The sequence below is a fragment of the Danio rerio genome, chromosome 21, assembly GCF_052040795.2.
Source record: "Danio rerio strain M-AB ecotype USA chromosome 21, GRCz13ab, whole genome shotgun sequence".
Lineage (NCBI taxonomy): Eukaryota > Metazoa > Chordata > Actinopteri > Cypriniformes > Danionidae > Danio > Danio rerio.
The window spans coordinates 22276505-22300272 of NC_141041.1; the positions used below are offsets into that span (position 1 = coordinate 22276505).

The window sequence follows — 23768 nt, forward strand, 5'->3', positions numbered from 1 at the left end:
TTACTTAAAGTGTTCCTGGATTGTGGGCAATAAAAAACAGCAAAGCATTTCAGTATAATTCACATGAATAGCTTATTTACAGTTATTTCTGACATGCCAGAAAGTAATTATTTTAACATTCAACTTTAGCAGATGAAAGAGTATTTAAATACTAGAAGGCATCTGAATGTCCGATTATATTTTATTGTGTTGTTCCAGATCAATATCAAGAATGCCCATATGCACAAACAAATAACTATAGCATGCTGTGAGTGATTTTAAAATGACAATGTGTTATCAATATGAATCAATAATGGCTGCAAATCTGTGAACATTTTTACAGCTTAAGTGGTGCACAATTAAGAACCTGCGCAAGGGCCTTCATGCTGAAGCTCAAACTCTATACTGCTGCACTTCATTGCAGCCATAAAACACAGATTCATGCTTCTTGTGGTTTGCGTCCTCACGATTTTCAGGCAGTATATTTTCTTCCCGTCTTTTGGACATTCTCTGGGCATCTTACACTCACACGTTTTGGACACTAAGAAGAAAAGACAATAAGACTGTTGAATTATTTTAGTTGAATATAATGAAAGAATGCATTATGTAAGGATTTGTGATTCGGTCTGTACCTGAGCAGGTCTCCCACTCGTAACAGGTGTCTGAACCGCAGGGCTCCTGCACCGAGCTCTGCTCAGATACACTGACCCTGAATTTGGCCCAGTCCAGACTGCGTGCGTCACTTTTGCACGGTCCATTATTCATAAAGTATAATCTGTCTCCATGACAACGGTCAGCATGAAAAGCACAGAGGGACATCATAATGGCAGTTTCCTTGCCAGCGTCATAAACGCACAAGTCTTCTCTGTAACCTCTGCAGGATACACAAATACATAGTGTTAAATGGTCAAAACTGCAAATAGCACTGCATTAAGGCAGCTATCTTAATGGGGGCTAATAATTCTGACCTCAACTGTATATGATTTTATATGAAAAAATATGATGAAGGCAAGTTAAGCTGTTAGATTTTCTACAAGGCGTTTGATAAAGTTGATTTAGTATTTTGCTTTTAAAAGCTAAATGAATTGGGATATAGTGATAATTCATGTGAAAGCATATCATAGAATGAAATGGTGGATTTAAAGAGGTGTTTTCGGATTGGGACACGCTGGCATAGTGGGTAGCACGATCGCCTCACAGCAAAAAGGTCTCTGGTTCGAGCCCCAGCTGGATCAGTTAGCCTTTCTGTGTGGATTTTGTACATTCTCCGTGTTTGCGTGGGTTTCCTCTGGGTCATCCGGTTGCCCCCACAGTCCAAAGACATTCGCTATAGGTGAATTGAATAAGCTAAATTAGCCCTTGTGTATATGCGTGAATGAGAGTGTATGGATGTTTCCTGGTAATGGGTTGCGGCTGGTAGGGCATCTGCTGCGTAAAGCATATGTTGGATAAGTTGGTGGTTCATTTCACTGTGGAAAATGAATGAATGGATGTTTTTGGATTAATTATTTGCCCATTTCATGTGGGAGTGTTTTAGGTCTTTTACTACTTTTGTTAGGAGTGTAACGAATCGCAACCCACAATTTGAAACACACGTACGTGACCCGCACTTGTAGATTGATCCTAAATTTGTGACAATCGTAGAGAGATCGCCTCTCGAGTCATTCAAATTGCATGTATGTAAGCATTTAAGAAACCCACCACATCCTGAATAAACTACCGCAAATTTTTTCTTCACAGTTATGTTTTACAAGAGAGCCTAGGGATATGAAAGGTGTTTTCTGTCTTAACTTGTTTAGCCTGCATCAATGCATTCAGTGTAAGCTGCACGATTAATCATTAAAAGATCAGGATCTCAACACCCACGCAACATAAATTATAAATGATAGTGATTCGCATGTTTATTAATCCCTCGAATCGCTACATTCAAATCTGTGTTTGAAAACACTTAAAATTTAAAATTGATTCAGGCTTTAGTCTTTTGATTTAGTTGTAAAGTTACAAACAGTCATATAACACAGAAATCCTGAGATAACAGTTTAGGGTTTGGATAAAACCACTGATGTTTATGTTAAAGATTAAAATCACCATCATATTTAACAACGCTCAAAAATGAGAGTTGTTGGCAGCAATTACATTATAATAACTGAATCATTTATTGAAAACAAGACTAAAAATAAATATGGATTGTGCAAATGATAATCTTAGATTTCTACATTTACTGTTATCAGCAACAGCAGTAGTATCAGTGACTTTTTCACAGTACTGAATATTTTACAATTTATTTTGATCCAGCTGATTATTTCTTAATTTTATTTTTAATACAATTACAGGTTCTAAGTTCTGTTTGTTAAAAACCAAAAGTGTCTTGAGGTCTGTCTTTGTAATAAATGGAAAGCAAATTACATTTGTCTCCTCCCTTTTTGGCAGAAAAATTATCCGATCAGTGACTAAAAAACCATTATGTGATCTGAACTGTGAGATTTGTGATCCGTTACACCACTAACTTTTATTATATTTCTAATGACTCAAAAATTCTAAGGACTTTTAATATTGTTTCTCATGAGAAGGAAAACAACATGATGAAATGAACTTGTCACAAATAGGAAAACTTCATACCTGCATCTTTCTTTAGTCATGCAAACACATTTAGTCCCATCATTGATCTCTCCAGGTTTGCAGCTGCTGTCTGGTACATAGGGTTTATCTGTGAAAAGAACGCACTGTTAAGCTTTTGCAAATATTTAATATAGTGTGTATTACAGTATATCTGTATATACATTTCCATACATTTCCAGTGGTCGAAGTTTACAATCAGTGGAAACAAGTCGTTAGTAATTACACCTTTACTTTCTGCACAAGCTTAGAAGATTTATATAAAATTAGCATAATACTGACTTATGATGTCTCCTGTGAACTTTTTATTATATTTCTAATGATTCAAAAATTCTAATGATTTTTTATATTGTTTTTCATGAGAAAGAAATTTTCTTAAGTAAAGAGATGAAAGTGGTCTAAAATTAATTTTGCCATAATAGGTATCCATTAAATTTGTGTAAAAAAAAAACCTAGCTACATAATTTAGCCTGGCAGTTCAATTGAAAAAAGATTAGAAGTAAAGATTGGAAATTTAATAATTATATCCAAAGAATGATGTAATGCCTCTTGGGAATGTCTTTATAGGCTTGTATTATATTTTAATTTCATTTTTAATAAAGCTAACTGTTCACTAACAACATGATGAAATAACATGTATAATGATAATATAAGTGCATATAACTTAAATTGTTACTTATACTGCATATATTAACAAAAAAGTGCATTCCAAAACAAACCTTTAAAAGGTCACAATAGAGGCATCATATTTGCATCTCAGAAGCTAAAGCTGTAAATCAAAATCAAGTTTGGCATTTATTCTTTGTAAGCTCCTATTTTGGGGCGGCATTGTGGCTCAGTGGTTAGCACTGTCACCTCACAGCAAGAAGGTCGCTGGTTCAAGTCCCGACTGGGCAAGATGGCATTTCTGTGTGGAGTTTGCATGTTCTCCCCGTGTTGGCATGGGTTTCCTCCGGGTGCTCCGGTTTCCCCCACAAGTCCAAAGACACTTGGTATAGGTGAATTAGGTAGGCTAAATTGTTCATACATATGTGTGAATGAGAGAGTGTTCCCAGTACTAGGTTGCAGCTGGAAGGGCATCCGCTGTGTAAAACATATGCACTCTATCCGCTGGGTAAAAAATATTCTGGAGAAGTTGGCGGTTTACACTATTCCGCAGTGATGACCCCTGATAAATAAAGGGACTAAGCCAAAGAAAAATGAAATGAATGAATAAATGTCCATACTGTATGTGTGTGTGTGTGTGTGTGTATTTTTATGTGTGAATGATTGTGTATGGGTGTTTTCCAGTACTGGGTTGTGGCTGGAAGGGCATCTACTGCATAAAACATATGCCGGAATAATTGATGGTTCATTCCGCTGTGGTGACCTCTAAAATAGAGAAGAAGCCGAAGGAAAATGAATGAGTACCGATTTTGCAGTATATGTCCTTTGGAATGCTCGGTTCCCAGATAAGACTTTTTCCACAAGAGTAAGACAGGCGTCCTGAAGGACTCGTGCCGCTCTCTAAACAAACCAGCATGATGTCACTTCCTACTTTATACTCCATTCTGTCTGGATTAATCGTCATGCCATCAGGCACAGAGGGTTTGGAGCAAACCTTTTCTGGAACAACATGAATTACATTGATTACAAAGTGTGTTAAAGGACAAAATGAGCTTTCAGATCATAAGTTGTGTTATTCAGATATTAAACAGGCATTTGTTTGGCTTACTAATACACTGTGCCTTTGGTTTCTCCCAGGTACCATCCTGCAAACAATGAATGAGCTGGAATCCCTGCAACTCAAATCCAGTGAAGCAAATAATCTCCTCGTGATCTCCATAGTCATACTGGCGCTTGTTGATCTGCACATATAAGAAATATAAAAGATATTAAAAGACAATGTAAAAGAGTTTGGCAAAACATTGTGATGTGATTTTTGCGCACTCTTAAGTGACTGTTGGCTGGTGGAAGAGGTTTTGCACAGCCAGAAGTTCCAGGAGGCAGCCGACTCTCACTGGAATCTTCAGTCACAAAGGCATCATCATTAATGCAGACGTTTTGCCTGTGAAAGATGGACAAATAGGAAAAGTGGGTCTCGTTAGCAAATAATTCTGTAGATTTTCATAGATGGGTACTTTTTTTTTGTAAAACAATTTTTAAGAAAATGTGTTATATTTATGTAGCTTGAAGTCTGATGTTTGAGAAGATATAAGTGTTCACTAAGTTTATCAATTCTTTTATTGTTTTTCTTTTTTTGTGATTACATTTTTATTGAACAGTTGGAAATAATCTAGCATACACTGTTATGGACAAGCAACCAACTGCATTTTCTATTAATGCTCCACCCCATTCCACCCACTTCTGGCGAAAATAATAAACAATTAACCAAAAAAGGAAACAAATAAGAAACAAAAACAAGAAGAGAGAATAATATTAATAATAATAATAGGTTACAATCAAATAAATAACTAAAGTAAATATATTTATCTTTGCATTTTACTTCTTACGAGAACACTTTAACACATACAGTTGAAGTCAGAACTATTAGCCCCCTTTGAATTTGTTTTCTATTTCAAATATTTCCCAAATGTGGTTTAACAGAGCAAGAAAATTTTCACAGTATGTCTGATAATATTTTTTTCTTCTGGAGAAATTCTTATTTGCTTTATTTCGGCAAGAATAAAAGCAGTTTTTCATTTTTTCAAATCTATTTTAAGGTCAAAATTATTAGCCCCTTTAAGCTATCTTTTTTTTCGATAGTCTACAGAACAAACCATTTTTATACAATAACTTGCCGAATTACCCTAACCTGCCTAGTTAACCTAGTTAAGCCTTTAAATGTAATTTTAAGCGGTATAGAAGTGTCTTGAAAAATATCTAGTCAAATATTATTTACTGTCATCATGGTAAGGATAAAATAAATCAGTAATAAGAAATGAATTATTAATTAAAACTATTATGTTTAGAAATGTGAATAAAATACATTACTCCTACGGAGAGTCCTTGTAAACCACCAACACCAACATGTGTGTGAGATACTGTATGGACAGACTGAATGTAAATGACTAGCTTCAGGCACATGCTACCCAAATTAGATCAATTCACATTCATCGACGTAACAATGACAGTACAAGCCTGCTTGTAGCCTACAAGGTAAATCAGGGCACTTACTCCTGGAAAATGGAGATGGTACATTCCTCCACCTGTTTTTCAAGGCCTGGGCAGGGTTTGCCGCCTCGCTGTGGGGCAGGGTTGCTGCAGGTACGAGAGCGGTGCTTCTTCAAGGTGGCATCACAAGGACTCCAAGAGCTCCAGCAGCTCCAGTGCCCATCAACTTCAACTGTGAGATGTGGACAGATGGTGTCAAAATTGGTTCAAATACAAATTAATGAGGTTTGTTCCTGCTTATCAAGTAGAAATGCTGTTCATTTTTGCTGATCAATGTTTATATGTGAATAATGTAATCTTCATATAAAACAATAATATCTCTTCTGAAGACTTTTTAAGGATTGAACTGCTTAAATAGTTTTGATTTAAAATGTTTTAAAGTGTAAATAAAAAAAAAAGATTTTCAACAGTGAAATCTCTCTGATTTCATAAAATATCTACAGTTTTGTTCTGAACATGAACAAAAGTCCTCATGAGGGTGAGTTAACAATGTTTTATATATAATAAACAGATCACTCAGACCATTAGGGTTGAGTAAATTGGAAATTCAGTCTCAAATTGAGTTCAGTCAAACCAGGGTGAATCGGCCTTCAGCTACTGCATCCCCCGCTGATGGAATCAGCTTCCAGAAGTGATCAGATGTGCTCCAACATAAGGAACATTCAAATTAAGACTGAAACACATCTGTTTAGCTGTGCCTTTACTGAATGTCCACTGTCCTACGTCCGACAGATCGTACTATTATGTCTTTTTAACATGTCGTTTAACACATTTTAATCTATTTTTATTGGATTTTAATCATTTTTATTATTTGATTTTATTTCTTATTGTTGTTTATTTTACGTTTCTGTCTTTTTCATGTAAAGCACTTTGAATTACCATAGTTTATGAAATGTGCTATATAAATAAACCTGCCTTGCCTACAAGGGTATTTATATTTTACGTCAATACCACATGTGAATATTTAAAAGCATGCACGTAAACCTGAGGTGTAGTCCGGTGCTCGTTTCTCGCAGTTTGATCCATATGTTCCAGTCTGGCATATACAAAGGCACTCGGTTCCTGAAAGAGCCGGCCGAGCATTGTTCGGACAGGGGGCACATTTGCAGGAGTCAAATTCAGTCTGGTACTCCTCCAGTGCCCGGTGAAAGTGGCGTCTTTTTGTCACAGCACAAGAGATGCCCCGCACCAAATTCACTAAAGGCAAAAGCTGGATGAGACACAAACATATTAAAATCTGAGAGCCATTTATTGATGCTGATTTGCTCTTCTTTTCTCTCTTTTTAGATAAAAGGCTGCCAGAATGATTAGCAGGTTAATCCACAGCCATTTTCAAACAACAGAAACCATCACAGAAGAAGACTCCCACTACTAAAATTAGTAGTAAGTAGTAAAAAAGATTTTAGCCATTAAAAGTAGCACATGTTGATGATTTCAAGTGTGTTTTGGGATACATTACATTAGGATGTATTGATTTGAACACAGCACCAATAGAAGGCCAAATAGTTGCCATTAAAGCCAGTATTATTTCTATTATAACCATTAAAATATCACAGATTCCATGATGGCCTCTTTTGTTTTGTTTTTACAGAAAGGGCATTTAAGTTTGTTGCTCTTTCTAACCTCATAATTAATAACCACTGGATTTTCTATAGTAGACTTGATCCAGTCTGTGTATACAGTGCTCTGTGGCGAAACGCCTTTCTTCTCCCAGGCCAGTGCTGCTGCAAATTCAGTTCGTCCTCCTTGTACAGATGTGATACACCTCTCTGATGCTTTTACCATTGACCCTGGAGTGGACACACATTTATATAACTAAAAACACAAGCCTTGTTTGCGTAAATAGTACATTTGTATGTCTGTTACCTTCGTATTTGGTTTTCATAGAAATATTTCCACAAGTGTTTCTTTGTTTATGTCTATTATAAAAAAATGTGACGAGTGTGTCATCATCAGACAAGCAGTACTCTGAGTCGCTTTCTTTAAGCCCTAAAAAGTGTAAAGATGTTTGGTAAAGATGCTGATTTTAATAGCAAGAAATGAGAGGGAAACAATAAAGTCAAGTGAACACTAATGATGTGCCACAACCGCTTCCTATCCGATAATAATAATATCTACTTACCAAAGGTTTTCAGTTCTTCTCGATCATATTGGAAAAGGAGGTCATACTTCCCTCCTAATGTCCCAGAGCTGAAATAATGTGTTCCAAACAGCTGGAATATATGCCTGTAAAGGGCGTAGTTGTATTCCAATGGTAGGCTGTTTAAAAACTGAAGGAACGGATCTGATAAATAGAGGTCAGAGGATTTTACTTTGAATGTTGATGTTGCAATAACTTGATGCACGCGGTAAAACACAGAGTCCTGAAAAAAAGAGAGATCTTTGTTTTAGCTGTGAACATATTAATAGGGCATAAAAGCATCATTGTTTAAGAACCTTCACCTTTTGTTGAGATGCTTTCACTGCTTCCCTGTAAAGGGGTTCGTTGGCCAGATCGATTTTTTGGGATTTGGTTTCTTTTGGTTGAAAATCCTCAAGGGTTTCGACCTGGAAATGCCATCAAATAAAAAAGCCAGTCATAAAAGGGTTCATTTGAAATTGAAATATTGTCCTAATTTTATCAAACTCATTCATTCCAAAACTAAACGTTTTTTGTTCTGAAAATAAAAAACATTTAATCAAATCTGAGAGATTCCTGTCCATCTGCTGAGATAAAAAAATACATTAATATATGCATCAAGTAGGTTTTATCTTTAGTCTTTAAACCATAGGTCTCAAACTTGATTCCTGGAGGGCCGCAGCTCTGCACAGTTTTGCTTCAACACTACTCAAACACAGCTGATCCAACTAATCAGGGTGTTCAAGAATACTAGAGACTATTAAGCAGGTGTGAGTTGGAGGTTATTTGGAACTAAAATATGTAAAGCTGTGGCCCTCCAGGAATTGAGTTTGAGACCATTGCTTTAAACACTGACAAGTGAATGTAAAAGGATGTTTGACTAAGTCTGCTTGACATGTGAACAGACTTCATTGGTTCTTGTTCAAGCTCAAATGTGCTGTGCGACATGCTTAAACCTCATTGGTCCTTAAGAATCAAGCAAGCATGCTAGAGCTTCTGTGACCAATAATGTATCTCTTTCACAAGACGTATGAAATACGTGAACATTTATATGCATATATGTATGTATTATATCATCTTTGTGTCAAATTACAAAAAACAAATTACCGCTTATGTGAGTTGTTTTTAAAGCAACGTCTATAGGGCTGAGAGTAAATTTGACGTTGTTCACTCCTCTGGCTGTCGTTATCAGTCTCACACTTTTTTTCCTTTTTTTTTTTTAAGCCTTGATAACACCATCCTGGAGTTTTTCTTTTATTATTTCAGCAAATAGAATTGTAAATATATATATATATATAAAACACTCTGTAGAGTTAGGAATAAATAGACATTAATAAAAGGACAGAAATCTCTTAGGTTAAAAATCTTTTATTTGACATCCAAAGATAAAAAGATTTGTTATGGAATTGCAAATAAAATCTGACTGAATTTTGATTAGTGGTAATAATTTTGTGACAAAACAATACAGCACCAATATAAAAATTCTGGCCACTACTTATAAGCAGATGATAATTGTTTTGACCAATAATTAAATATATTTATACAACAGCTCGGTCTGGTTCTTGAATCTGATTGGTTGATGGCTGTGTGATTTTCTGGAAATAACAGCACTCTTCACCCTTGTGTATTACTCCGCCCACATACAAAGACCATAGATATTTACATTAGATGTCGCCTATGCTATTGTTGTCCAATGGAAGCAATGTGTCAATATAACCGCCTTTTTACTACAAGGTAGCACTCAAGGAAATGAATGTGGGACCAAGGTGCAGCGGAGGACTGCCATCCAGAGCACAAGATATATACACATACATACATATATATATATATGATCGGGAGTTTTCCCGGTGGTCCGAATGCAAATATTTTTTTAAATTACAAAAATTACAAGTTTATATCACTTCATAAGTGATCGCATGGGTATCGCCGACAAAGAGTGTGTGTTTGTGTGCATGGAAATATATTATCCTCTAAATTTGATCTAATTCATGTCCTGAAACACATCTCCTCTCCTGCTTTCACTTCTCATTCTAACGAAGTAAGCGATTCATTTGTGAATGACTCCTATTCACTTAGGCAACAATAAGACAAGTTTCCGGCACCTCAGCATCTTGTTGTCATATTTCATTTACATTGTTTGCTTATTTTATTCAACAAAACTAGCATAAGTCTAGTATTTAGTGTGAGTTGGTGCTACTTTACCTTATGGTCAGTGCAGTAAGAGACTGTATTATCATCAATAACGTTATTTGTTGAGCACAAAAGTTTGTAACATACAAAAACGTGAAAAAACAAAATCTTACCTCTGAAATGTTCTGCCTTTATGGTTTGTTTGCTCGTTACTACACACGTACACAGTGCAAGTCCAGCATCTTCACATTGGCTTTAATCTTGACTAGTGCGGCTGAATGACATTTGTGCTGGGAGCACCGTACAAATGTGGCGACTCTATTGACACATGCTCAGGGTCAGTATGCTATATCTAGTGTATTTATCTTTGTACAGCGACAAGCAGAGCACAATCTACAGTTTGAAAAAATATTGCTGCTGTTGGACAAAATAATGTACTTTTGATGCTGTTTTAGTTGAGAATGTAGTTGTTTAGATTGCAATTTAAAAGGATAGCACATATTTTAAAATATTTATCCTTTCAGAGCATTAGATTTAGTATGTCGGCCGCCATCAGCCTGTCTGAGCAGACCAAAGAAAGTGACGGTTGATGTTACGCCACAAGATGGCAACAGAGACCACATAATAAGTCCTTAGGGAGAAAAACAGCATTTTCTCAGCATAAGTTTCAAACTGCAGCTGAACAAATCATTATAAATCAGGTTTTAAAGTTGTATTTTTTGTATTTTGTATTGTTGTATTTATACTACAGAAACTGATCGTGTTTGCTTTGCTCTGGCTTTTTCCGGGGTTGATTATTGTGAAATCCCGATTGCAACAGAGAAATACTGGGAAATTTCTGTAGACTGATGACACTTCATGCCGTTCATCCTTACAATTTTAAACCTTGAGCAAAAATCAGCTGTTTTGTCATCACTTTAGATATTATGCTAGAGAATCATTCAAACACTAGCTTTAGTGACGTTTGTCAACTAGCAACAGTTTCTGCCGTTCTGACGTCAGCTGCAGATGACTGAATGAGTGGGGTAAGAAAGAAGTTCCTCATACAAAAGCGTTTTTGAGACTTTTCCGTGTTTGATTTTCTTTTTTATACACACGATTATGCTGTCAAACTGTTGTATAAACGCAATATCACACTCGTAGCATTTCGAAATGGTTGTATATCGGCACTGGTGGGAGCACTAAGTAACTCCGTCTGCGGCCTCAAGCCAATGCACACCTCCCACCAGTGTCAATATATAACCATATCACACTGCTACTCATGTAATATTGCTCACATAAATGCATAAAATAAATTTTTATCTATGTTATTTTGCTGTACAAAATTAAAGAAATAGCTCTCCCCACACAAATTTGGCACTGCAAGATGATAATGTACTGTCCAAAACTCCATCAATTATAGCTTTTAAAATCATTTATAAGAACTATTAATAAAGATTTTTTGCAATACTTATTAAATGACCCATATTAGTAATTATGTGTTTAAATTGATCATAAATAATAATTATAAATGTATGTTACACATCCCAGTTATTTGGATATACATACTCTAGACAACTCAAATATTTCAAGCATGAAAAAAGTACTTTCTGACCTTGACTTCATATCTTTCAATGTTGGCTGAGATTCTGTAGAAGTTCCTCTTTTGTTTTTCTACAGTACAATTACTTCCCATGAACGAGTTGTCCAGAACAGCACCTCTCATCTGCTCCGCTGCAGCATCAAATCTGATTTAATCATTAAAATTTAAATCATTATCAGTTTTAAATCAAGCACATTCTCCGATTATCCAGAGATGTTTTGCTGACAACACCCTAAATGTTTTCCATTTAGCTTTTTTGCAGTCTCAGAAAGTAAATGATCTTAATCTGTAACTCACCCAAAACCAATCTGGTCTGCTCCAGGGACGAAAGCATACATCCGCTGATTTGAACACACACTTTTAATGCGCCCACAGTCTCTCTCATCAGAGTTGTCACCACAGTCGTTCTGATCGTTGCATTGCAGATCAGCATGTATACATCTTCCTTTGGTGGCAAAAAAAAACAAGTTGGTTGTCCCAAGTTTTCTAGAACACTGCATTGAAGGACTGTACAAACTTGCTAGATCAGTAGATTATGTAGCAGAAGTTGCTGATGTACCAGTGTCACAGGTGAACTTGTCTTTACAGTTCAAAGGCTCAATCCCGCATTCCTTGGAAGGATGACAGGCTCTTTCCTCCATAAGAGATTGACTGCAGTCGGCCCCTCCGAACTGAGATGGCCTCAACACAGACCTGATTCTGAACTAAATCACAAACAGCACAATATTTTGAAAAACAACATGGTTAAGAGCAGGGGTGGCAAACTCAGTTCCTGAAGGTTTAACATTTAACTTTGCACGGAAATGTGACAGGATAGACTTTAATACACACTGCTGAATAGACATCTGTTATGTTGTAGAAAATTAACCTGATTTAACGTCCGCAAACCGGGATAGAAGCGTCTTCTTTTATAATTGTACTGACATGTGACTGTAGTGATGAAGCAAAGATGGTAAATCGCTGTAATTCATTACAACCATGCACTGTTTTAAAAACCTTTTAAGCTTGTAAAACTCATTCTTGATCACATTTGATAATGATTGATGATCACAGAGTGCTGAACAGATCCTTTAATTCCAGTTGCTTTGTGCATATCTTGTCTTGTTGATATGAATATATTACTTCGAATACATGTTAATGCACGGCTGTCAATCAATTTGGTGGGCAGGGAAATCACACTCCTATGTCATGTTGCGGTGGGCCTCAAAATGGGATAGGATTTGGATCAGGACACACTATACCTACACACAGTTCTGTCCTAACTGCAAAAACAAGATTTTCGTAATAGGTGTCCTTTAAAATCAAGCTAAAGTGAGTTTTTGCATTGAAACGGGCCATCAAACTAGGTTTGACCTTATATGATGTGCCCTGAACTGCTGCATTTGCACAAAAGTCATTATTCTAGTCAAATTAGTAAAGCAGATCATCTCAATAGTGAGTTGAGCCACATACTGTGCAGAAGTAAAATGCATTGTCAGTCAGTGTGAAAAAGCAGCTTATCTGCAGTTTGCATTTTTTATAATTAAATACAAGAATAATAACGTCACTGCATTGAAGAAAAAATACAATGATATAAAATTTAGAAAGAAGAGAAAAACAACAACGACAACACACACAAACACAAAAACTTAAAGCCTCAATCATTAAGATTATCATAAGCTTTAAGAAACATATTCTTCTTATTGTTATTAATAAGCTTAAGAAAAACAAAATTTCAGCATGGAAAGTATTAAATCTAGGTATTGCCTTTAGGAACTTATTATTGTGTATAAACAATTTACAGTGTAACGCAAAAAAATAACAATAAAATTGAGAGCATGATCATAACCAGAGAAATACAGAAATATATATTTTATAGACAAATGTAAATCATATTTAAATAAGGATGATAAATAAAAAATAATGTTGTTTCAAAGAGTTTTTCATTATTATAAGTTTATTTATAGAATAAGTTAAATAAAGTCTCTTCATGTATATTGCAGAAAGTACACAAATTAGATATATCAAAATAATTAGCAATTTGGAAATTTATAGGATATACACAGCAGTTTGCATTATGCTAATTATCTGTACTGACCTTTTTCTGCTTATGCGCTCTTATTCTGCAAATGTTTTGTTTTTGATTTCTGATTCATTTCGCCTACAGCAGAATATTTTATGACTATACCTAGTAACAACACACGAGTTTGTAACATCAAGCTGAATTTTGTGCTGTTTTTTTTTTACAGCTAAAAATCAATGAATGTGAATGAGATCTGCAATGTGAGTCTTGAGCCAGTAAGGTTCCATTGACTGCACCCTCTTGAATGTGAAAGAAAAAAGTCAATAGAATGCAAAAACTCAAACACTGAAAACTATGTGAGCACCCAGAGCAACTCATTTTAAACTGTGTGTGTGTTTTACTCACTGATTTTTTGGCACAAGATGAACACTCGGACCAGGGTCCAAACTCAGTCAGCTGGCAGTTTATAGGGCAGGCCTCAACATTACACACTCTATTATCATGTATCTGACACAGCTGGGAACAGCTGTTTTTAAACCAGTGATCATCATACTGGACATCCCTGCAACAATACATGTACTTACATCACAACATTAAGCTTTACACATCAGATAAATGCTCAATAATTGTTACCTTAAACGTGATTGAGTACCAGAATCACAGGTTTTAGTGCATTGGGACCAGGTACTCCATGGGTAATGATCACAGAAACACCCCATAGTGGGACTTAAAGAAGCCAGGGTGGAGAGTAGGGCAAGGAGAATGCAAGTACAATCCATAGAGAAGAAGGCCTGTTGGAAATTGATAGCTTATAGGGAAACACAGAGTTTGTTAAACTTCCAATGACATACATAAACAACTGGCGTCTGTAGTCAAACACAAATCATTAGAATGAATCTTTTAGCTAACGAAAGCTAATTGTTTTTTTATATATATATATATATAAATAATTTATAATAAATAAATAAATAAATAAATAAATAAATAAATAAATATTGTCATCTTTAAGTCAGCAGATATCAGGGTTGAGTAATGGGATGTTTAAGTGTGTATAAAATGTAAAAAAAAAAAAAAAAAGGTAGATCTGATTTAGCATGTTACTAGCATGCTTATGTAGCATGTTTTACAGATTGTTAGCATAATTAGCATGCTTTGAGCATTGAAAACATTTCCAACACTAATTACAAATTGCTAGCATCAGCTGCTGACATTTTCTAACTTGTTTTAAAATGTTTACTTTTAGACACTGCAAACTATTGTTGAAAACAGGAATTGTGTTGAGAAATTTGGTCTCAGAAGCAGCTTTTAAATAGTAAAATCCTAAGTTGGATTTCCTGAGTAAACAAAGAGTAAAATAGAACTACAAATGTACAAGGTTGTTATCTTTAGTTTAAGCAGATATCTAGATTGAAGCATTGATTGTATAAGAGAATATTATGGCAAAATGTAAATATAAATTTCTATATATAAAATGTAACGTTAATAAGTGTTTAAAAAGCATGGTATTCATGGTTTGATTTAGCATGTTGCTAGCATGTTTGTTGCATGGTTAACACATTGTTAGGATAATTTTAGCATTGTAAACTTTTCCAACATGAATTAACTATTTGTTAGCATAAGCTGCTGACGTTTGCTAACTTGTTTTAAAATCTTTACATATTAAGACACAGCAAAACTATTGTTGAAAACAGAGATTGTGCTGGGAAATTTGATCTCATAAACAACTTTTAAATAGTAAATCAGTGTGTTGTATTTTCCCAAGTAGTTTTTCCAGTTGGTTTATTTTTTGGTATTTATCTTCAGGAAATCATTAAAGGCATATATTATGCATAATGATCTAATGGGGCAATAAGATCGTAACTTTACTGCGCTATACTACAGCAGACACTGTGAAAAGGTCATTCCCAGTCACCAGACTTTTCTGATGGGGTATTCCAGTGTCATCGAGTGTCTGAATGCTGTGGGACAACTGTACAGGAGTTATGATTATAAATAATATATCGCAAAATTTTGCAGTTTATATTTTAGCATTTTTTTAAAGCATGACGGATAAACACAAACACCATTATGAATGTATTAAAACAAGATTGTTTTTAGTAAAAATTTGTAATAATGACCAAAAATACTAATTTGTGGATCTCTTTACTTCCGAGTGCTGCCATGCTGCCGTTATAGCTGGTGTATTCTGGGAAATTTTCTTACCCCTTGGTTTCGAGAGTGGTCCTGAAAAATGTCTGTTTGAAGAGGTATCTAGCCCTTCCCCTTAGCCCTACACCTTTAAGCTAAAGAGAACTGGAACAAGGGCTAGGGGCTAGAATTGGGATTTGGTCTTAGCATGTTGCTAGCACGTTTGTTGCATGGTTAATACATTGTTAGCATAAATTAGCATGCTTCTAGCATTGTAAACATGCTTCCATATTTAGACACTAATGTAATGTAATGTGTATTTTTATAGTGTGTTTATTGTGTGTGGCCATGCACCCAAAGCACTTTACAATCATGAAGCACTAGTGTGCAGCATCCACTTGGATGATGTGACGGCAGCCACAGGATAACAGCACCAGTGCGCTCACCACACACCAGCAACAGTGATAGAGCCAATTTGGTGGGCGGGTATGATTGGGAGGCCATGATGTCTAAGGGCTGATGGAGGGAACTTGGCCAGGACACTGGGGTCATACCGCTACTCTTTACGAGACGAGCCATGAGATTTTTAATGACCACAGAGAGTCAGGCTTGACGTCCCATATAAAAGACGGTGCCCACTGACAATATGGTGTCCCATTTAAGCTAACTGGGCCATTAGGACTCACACAGACCACAGGTTGGGCGCCCCCTGCTGGCCCCACTAACACCACGTACAGCAGCAACCTAGTTTTTCCATGTGGTCTCGCATGCAGGTACTGACCAGGCTAAGACCTGCTTAGCTTCAGCGAGTAACCGGTCTTGGGCTGCAAGGTGATATGGCTATGGCTGCAAAACTATGGTTAAAAACAAAAATTGTGTTGAGAAATTTGATCTCAGAAGCAGCTTTTAAATAGTAAATAAATATGTTGCATTTCCTGCCTAAACACATAGTAAAATGTACTGCAAATGTACAAGACTGTTATCTTTAGTTTCAGCAGATATCTGGATTGAAGAATCAATTGTAAAAGAGAATATTATAATTTCTATATTTAAAATGTAAATAAAAGTGTTTAAAAAGCATGGTTAGCATCATTATAGTCTGAAGTAGCACATTGCTAGCACGTTTATGTGGCATGGTTAACACATTGTTAGCATACGTTAGCATGCTTTTAGCATCGTAAGCATTGTAAACATCAGCAACGTGAATTAACAATTTGCTTGCTTAGGCTGCTGACGTTTGTACAACTTGTACAATTTTAAACATTTAGACACTGCAAAACTATGGTTGAAAACAGAGATTGTGTTGAGAAATTCGATCTCAGAAGCAGCTTTTAAATAGTAAAACAGTATATTGTGAAGCAAACTTTTACTTAAGAAAGGAATAAAAACATGATAAAATATGGACATTAAGCATTCAATAAAGTTAACACATATCCTCTGAACGATTTTTGAGACAAATTGCTGAAAGCTAATAGTGTCTGAGATTGAGGAATACTCACAGAATTACAGACTCCTCCAAAAGTGGCACTTTCACGAACAGCTTTTGTGTCCAATCGCAATAAAAGTAAACATGAAAATGATCAAGAATCAGTTGCTCTGGAGCTTATTCTGTCCCTTATGAATTGTCTGTCAGCACGCCTTCTTGACTCTCTGTCCAGAATATCTCCATCCCCCTTTACTTCCAGTAAAGCCCTACAGCTGCAACTCTTCACTTTGACATTTGGCTTGGCTTTAGACAAAGGGAATGTGAACAGGGAGTACATGGAAAACATGTTATTACAGGACTAATTTATTGCCTTTCTACATGCCAAAATAGGGTTTGCTTTATTCTTATTAAATGTTATTTTCATTATTTCATCAAAGCCCTCCAAAAATCCATGTTCACTTATAGCTGTTCTTGGGATATTTAGTATCTTAGAGATGTTCAATAAATATGAAAGACAAGCCATGTTATTTGGTATGGTATCACTGCCAAAAAGGGAATTTTGAGAATGTGAAAAGCTGAATCTGTACCTAAATTTGGTACGTGGGGAAGAGATCTCGTAAACATGATTGCTTTGGAGAGGTTGGTATTAATAATTACCCCACTGGCAGATTATTTTGTTTGTTTTATGAAAAAAACAACGTAATCTTTCATTTATATTTTCGGGAATTTTTTTTACATGCTTACAAAATGTTTTTTTCATTTAAGAATCTTTAGATATCTGGACTACAAATAAGAAATAACAAACTACAGACACAAACTCTAAATAAGAAAAGCTTTTTTGCAGTGTCAAATCAAACCCTCAGAAAAAAAGATTTCTTCACACAAACCAGATGTCTAGAATGTAAAAACGAAAAATAAATCCTTCGTAATAAATACAATGTTTTATTTACAATTATTGGTATTATGTACATAGTGAATTTTATTGTGTTATATTTGTTTCAAGCTTAGAATGAGAAAGCAATGGCTTTAGTGCAGAGCGCTCTTGTGCCCTATAAAATGACTAGTATCCATTTTTTAAACAACAATTCCCCTTTATGGAAGACTAAATTAAAAGCATTGCACAGTGAGTAAATTCATATATAAAAGAACAAAAAGAAGCAATCTGATGAAAAACAGTACACATCTTACATTTAAACCTGCCCTTCATTTCACTGACAACTAGCTCTGACTATGAGAAAACAAAATCAGATACAGATGTTATTATTTTACTTCATTCACTTGCTTTTTTTATACAATCAAATGGTTTCACAGCACAAAACAAACGAACCTCTGGGTAACTCAAATTGGACAATTGATTTAGCTTAGGTATTCAATAGGCAGGGATATGAGTCGAGGGGATTCTGTCATCCAACAACTGATTAAGTAGTTTTGACACTGTCCAGAGACAAGTTACATTAGCGAAACGGTTCCAGAGACATAAAGGAGACGAGTGAAGCACTAACTGATCAGATGAAGACTGGAGAGCATTGAAGGGTCAGCCAGACACAAGGCAGCAGAGCCCCGAGAATCGCCTCTTCCTCTGCCTCACCAGCGGATAAGGAGTCAGATTCAGCAGACTGCTGTCATCTACACACAAGAAAATAGAGAATTAAACAAAACTATTCTGGTCATATGAACATATCATTACGAGACATAATACATTTCTCACAAATTGAGCATAAAATCCTGGGTGTTTGAGACTGACCTTGATTTTTCAATGGCAAAGGCATTGTCTCCCTGAGTTTGCTTAGAAGGTTTCTCATTTCTCGCATGTCACTGGAAGACATTTCACAATATAGGACATCAATTGAGCTCACTGCAAAAAGGAGTCATGGTTGAATTGATTTACAAGCATTCAGTATTTTGGGGTAAGGGGGCTCTGGATCTGTCAGCTAATAATCAACATTGACTGATGATAATTTCCTAATACTCAATCAATGATCTTTCAATTTACATTACATTATTGATAATTAAAAGCACATTCATTCACTTTCCGAAGGCTTACTCTCTTATTTATCAGCGGTCGCCACAGCAGAACGAACCGCCAACTATTCCGGCATATGTCTTATGCAGTGGATGGGCTTCCAGCCACAACACAGTACTAGGAAATAATTAAAAATATACTCTATACAATCTACACTTAATGGCCACTTAATTAGGTACACCTTACTAGTACCGGGCTGAATCTCCTTTTGCCTTCAGAACTATTTAAATCTTCATGGCATAGATTCAACAAGGTACTGGAATATTCCTCAGAAATTTGGGTCCATTTGACATGATAGCATCACGCAGTTGCTGCAGATTTGTCGGCAGCACATCCATGATGCGATTTCCCCTTCCACCACATCCCAAAGGTGCTCTATTGGATTGAAAACTGGTGACTGTGGAGGCCATTTGAGTACAGTGAACTCATTTGTTGGCTACTTCTGAAGGGAAGTAGCCATCAGAAGAAGGACACATTGTGGTCATACAGGGATGGACATGTTCAGCAAGAATACGCAAGTAGGCTGTGACATTGACACGATGCTCAATTGGTACTCATGGGGCCAAAATGTGCCAAGAAAATATCCCCCACACAATTACACCACCACTGGCAGCCTGAACTGTTGATACAGCAGGATGGATCCATGCTTTGATGTTGTTGACGGCAAATTCTGACCCTACCATCCGAATGTCGCAGCAGAAATCGAGATTCATCTGACCAGGGAACATTTTTCCAATCTTATATTGTCCAATTTTTGTGAGCCTGTGTAAATTGTAGCCTCAGTTTCCATTTCTTAGCTGACAGGAGTGGCACCTGATATGGTCTTCTGCTGCTGTAGCTTATCTGCCTCAAGGTTGGATGTGTTTTGCAATCAGAGATGCTCTTCTGCATACCTCGGTCGTAACAAGAGGCCATTTAAGTTACTGTTGCCTTTCTTTCAACTTGAACCAGTCTGGCCATTCTCCTCCAGAAACTGTAAACCAGGGCTCACCAAACTTGTTCCTGGAGGGCCGGTTTCCTGCAGATTTTAGCTCCAACCCTATTCAAACACAGCTGAACAAGCTAATCAAGGTGTTACTAGGTATACTTGAAACATCCAGGCAGGTGTGTAAAGGCAAGTTGGAGCTAAACCCTGCAGGGACACTGGCCCTCCAGGACTGAGATTGGAGACCCCTGCTGTAAACCCTATAGAGATGGTTGTTTGTGAAAATTCTAGTAGATCAGCGGTTTCTGAAATACTCAGACCAGCACAACCACCATGCCACGTTCAAAGTCACTTTAATCACCTTTCTTCCCCATTGTGATGCTCGGTTTGAACTGCAGCAGATCACCTTGACCATGTCTACACGCCTAAATGCATTGAGTTGCTGCCATGTGATTGGTTTACTAGAAAGTTGCGTTGACAAGCAGTTGGACAGGTGTACCTAATAAAAGGGCCGGTGAGTGTAAAAAATTCTACAAATTTGAAGTGAATTCATAGTAAAAAAATTTAAACATGTTGTTCTTACACTCATAAATACTGGTTATAAACCATTACTATTATATTTGGCCATTATTTTATTATTATTATTATTAGCAGTAGTAGTATTACCCACACTGATCATATATATCACAATTTAAATACGCGTTACTTTAATTCAAAGTAAGTCAATTCAGGAAAGATTGACTAGACTAGTGGTTTAAGCCATACAGAATGGTTTAAGATAACAATGTGTAATTTTAGGCATGGTTTGGTCATGATCTCAGACCTCTGATTAATAAACGCTGCAATTGAATTTCACTCAGCGTCAGACGATTTGAGGCACAGATTTGAGATTTGACAAATATCATATCAATATTCCATTGGAGAACAGGGGTCCATTCTTCGTACCTCGCTTAAATGATCTAAGATGATTTGGCAGATCCTGGATCTTTTCATCTCGATAACTGATCTCTCGCTAATTTGGTTCTTCAAACAAGTTCGCGAATCAGATTAGAATGTCTGGATAAACTGATCTGAGATCGCTGCGTGTGTTGTGAAGGATCTATCAATCCTCGAAATCATGATCAGCAATGCAACGATTGGCTGACGGCACAGCAGCGTAATGACATCATCTGATTAATATTCAATTATCCATGAATTCAGAACATACTTTCTGTATTATCTTTGCTTGAACTGAGCCGATCTAATCCTGTTTATATGAATTGAACCTGCTCCCGATCAGGTTTGACCTAGCCGAACTGTTGCTATGACAACAACTCTCGGATCAGCTTTGAAGAACGAAACGATCCTGGATCGTGTCAAATCGTCAATATCCAAATCCAGCTAATTAAGTAATCCACGTACGAAGAACGGACCCCAGAACCTGATTATGCACTGAGTGACGACAACAAAACACAACACTTGCTCAACACATATCATCAAGACAGGATCAAAATGACACTAGAGATCGTTTCTATTGCATAAGAAATTGGCTTAGAGTCTTTTGACATGTTTCTAATAAACACTGAGATTTCAAAGTGTTCACAAATGTTAAAAGACAACTAGTAATTGCACTGGGTGAAACTGGCTTTAGCATTGCTTATTGAGAAACAGCTCGAAATTACTACCAAAAAAATGAGCAGAGAAAAAAAAATGTCTTTCTTAATCCGCTGGTGTTTTTCATACCTCTCTATGTTCTCAATGTCTGCGCACACCACCCAGGAGTCCTGTGGAAAATCCACCGGTGACGACGATCGATCTTCCAGCATGGGCACATCAGAGCTTTCGTCTACCCTGCAGTCCATGTTTAGCTCAGGACACACGTCATTTCCTGAAACAAAGACGGTTTTAAGTTATGCTTTGTTGTGACGTCCCAGAGGAGCTGCTTTATGTAATTGTTGTGCAATCCCTGCCACCTTAAAACTGACAGTAGTATTTCGGCATGCAGTACATTAGCCCTATGTACTCATGTCTGCTTATTTAAAGAATCTGCTGTCCTCTGCTGGCAGTCATTGACACAACACCTTTCCTATGGAGCTGCAGAACGCCCAACAGACACATCGACTTGAGCATCTCTGTAATGTACATCTCCAGACAGCACTGAAGCTGGATGAAGAGCCTGCATATTTCTGGGTGGATTTCGCCATCCTCTGGCCTACGAGAGATAAACAGACACAACATTAGATATATCATACAGACAGATATTTAAAACTGCATGTCTATTCTAAGATGAATGCCTACCCAGAGATTGCAATGAGGTTTTGATAAGCAGCCTGGGCCACGGCGCATCCTTTGACGCGAGTCTTGTGCATCTGTGCCCTTAAAGAAGGACAGTCGGTTGTATTCTCTCCTATGGAGATGACCTGCTCACGATGAAGAGCCACGAGAGTGTTGAACTCCTGAACCGTCTAAAAAAATTAGACAAATCCTTCTCAGTCTATTTTTAGACAGTGAACATATATATCTTTACTGGAAAATCAAATTTTGGAACATGGAGGCTGCCTTGGTACACCAGTACCAAAACAGTTAACTGGTTGTCAAGCTTATAGCTGGTTGAACATTTTGAACTAGCTGCCATGTTCCAAAACACACAGCTTTAACTGGATTTTCCAGCAGGGTAAGCAGGAGTTTAGCTGCCATCATCTAGATGCCACATAGCAACACATGGGATTGTGGAGAGGAATGTAATTTCCAAACAATGGTGCAATATGAAAACGCAAACAAGGAACAATACACTTTAAATGAAACGTAAGATGTTATTCTTCCGCAAAGGGAGTCAACAATTAATACATCGACATTACAGTATTCCATTAACGTGTTAATATCAGTCTACTGCAATTGTCCATCACTAGTATTAAACAAAGTATTTTAATGTGAAGACACCAACGACAGCTTAGCATCCATGGTGGAGTGAAAGCTGTTGTTTTAGAGTGCGCTCACCGTTCGACAGTCATCCATCGCCCGCTGAGCTCTCCGCGAGCTCTCGGTGCTCTCCCGCCGCTCCGGATCCCTCACCGAGGACTTGCCGATCTGAAAAATGTTGGCTGCGGATCTGGGGCGGTTCTTTCGCCCGTTCGGTGCAGAACACATGCATACGCATCCACGAATAAAACCCCTTCACTTAGAAAATGGCTTTAATCCGTGTGTCATCGAGGAGAAGGTGAGGTGGACGCAGGTTGTCGATGATTAGAGTGATTTTAAGGAGCGGAGCGAGTGTCCGCGACGCTTCCTCTGCATCTCGCGCACCAACAGGCGAGTCACCTTCACCCTTGTCCAGGCCGAGCGCCGCTGCTGGAGCTCCACAGATGCAGGATCCGCTATAAGGATAAACGAGCTCGTCGAAAAACACAAAAGTATGAGTAAAAAGAAGAAATAAAGATTTTGTTTAAGCGGTGCTTAAACCGTGCGGATTCGTTGCTTGTATATTTTATTGTTGGCAAAACAACTGCTGTCTATCAAACCTCTTCGAAACGTTGCAGTAACGTTAATATTGGGTTAATGGAATGTATTTAAAAAAATCTGTACAGGTTCTTTAGTGAAAACACCCTCTCGGGAGGTTTATGTATTGTTGAATGTGGTGTCACACACAAATTGCAATATTTTATTAGTGTTTAGTAGCAAAAAAAATAATTAATTAATTTAAAAAAAAT

At 36.9% G+C, this 23768-nt stretch overlaps 2 protein-coding genes across 5 annotated transcripts; both read right to left on the reverse strand.

Moving 5' to 3' along the window:
* Nucleotides 1-163: 163 nt before the first annotated feature.
* On the reverse strand, nucleotides 164-17369 carry c6.2 (complement component 6, duplicate 2). 3 transcript variants are annotated; one of them, XM_087299369.1, is made up of 18 exons: nucleotides 17208-17369; nucleotides 14215-14372; nucleotides 13987-14143; nucleotides 12139-12283; nucleotides 11877-12024; nucleotides 11592-11724; nucleotides 8191-8295; nucleotides 7871-8111; nucleotides 7615-7737; nucleotides 7372-7538; nucleotides 6733-6958; nucleotides 5752-5920; nucleotides 4525-4642; nucleotides 4310-4442; nucleotides 4006-4200; nucleotides 2599-2686; nucleotides 612-853; nucleotides 164-520 (listed from the first exon to the last, which is right to left on the reverse strand). In XM_087299369.1, the coding sequence occupies exons 2-18, from the start codon at nucleotides 14358-14360 to the stop codon at nucleotides 339-341; spliced, it is 2718 nt and encodes a 905-aa protein (XP_087155495.1). In that variant the 5' UTR covers nucleotides 14361-14372; nucleotides 17208-17369; the 3' UTR covers nucleotides 164-338. The 3 variants fall into 3 exon arrangements, with proteins under 3 accessions (XP_087155495.1, NP_956932.3, XP_087155496.1); NM_200638.3 differs by having other exon boundaries at nucleotides 14215-14389; nucleotides 17208-17310; XM_087299370.1 differs by lacking the exon at nucleotides 4006-4200 and having other exon boundaries at nucleotides 14215-14389.
* A 691-nt stretch (nucleotides 17370-18060) lies between these two features.
* Nucleotides 18061-23411, reverse strand: rgs7bpb (regulator of G protein signaling 7 binding protein b). Of its 2 annotated transcripts, none has more exons than XR_015519496.1 (6): nucleotides 23059-23411; nucleotides 22360-22526; nucleotides 22035-22273; nucleotides 21805-21949; nucleotides 18879-18949; nucleotides 18061-18760 (listed from the first exon to the last, which is right to left on the reverse strand). XR_015519496.1 is itself a non-coding variant. In NM_001030069.1 (6 exon segments), coding segments are annotated over 6 exon segments (756 nt in total). In that variant the 5' UTR covers nucleotides 23209-23411; the 3' UTR covers nucleotides 18090-18668.
* Nucleotides 23412-23768: the final 357 nt, after the last annotated feature.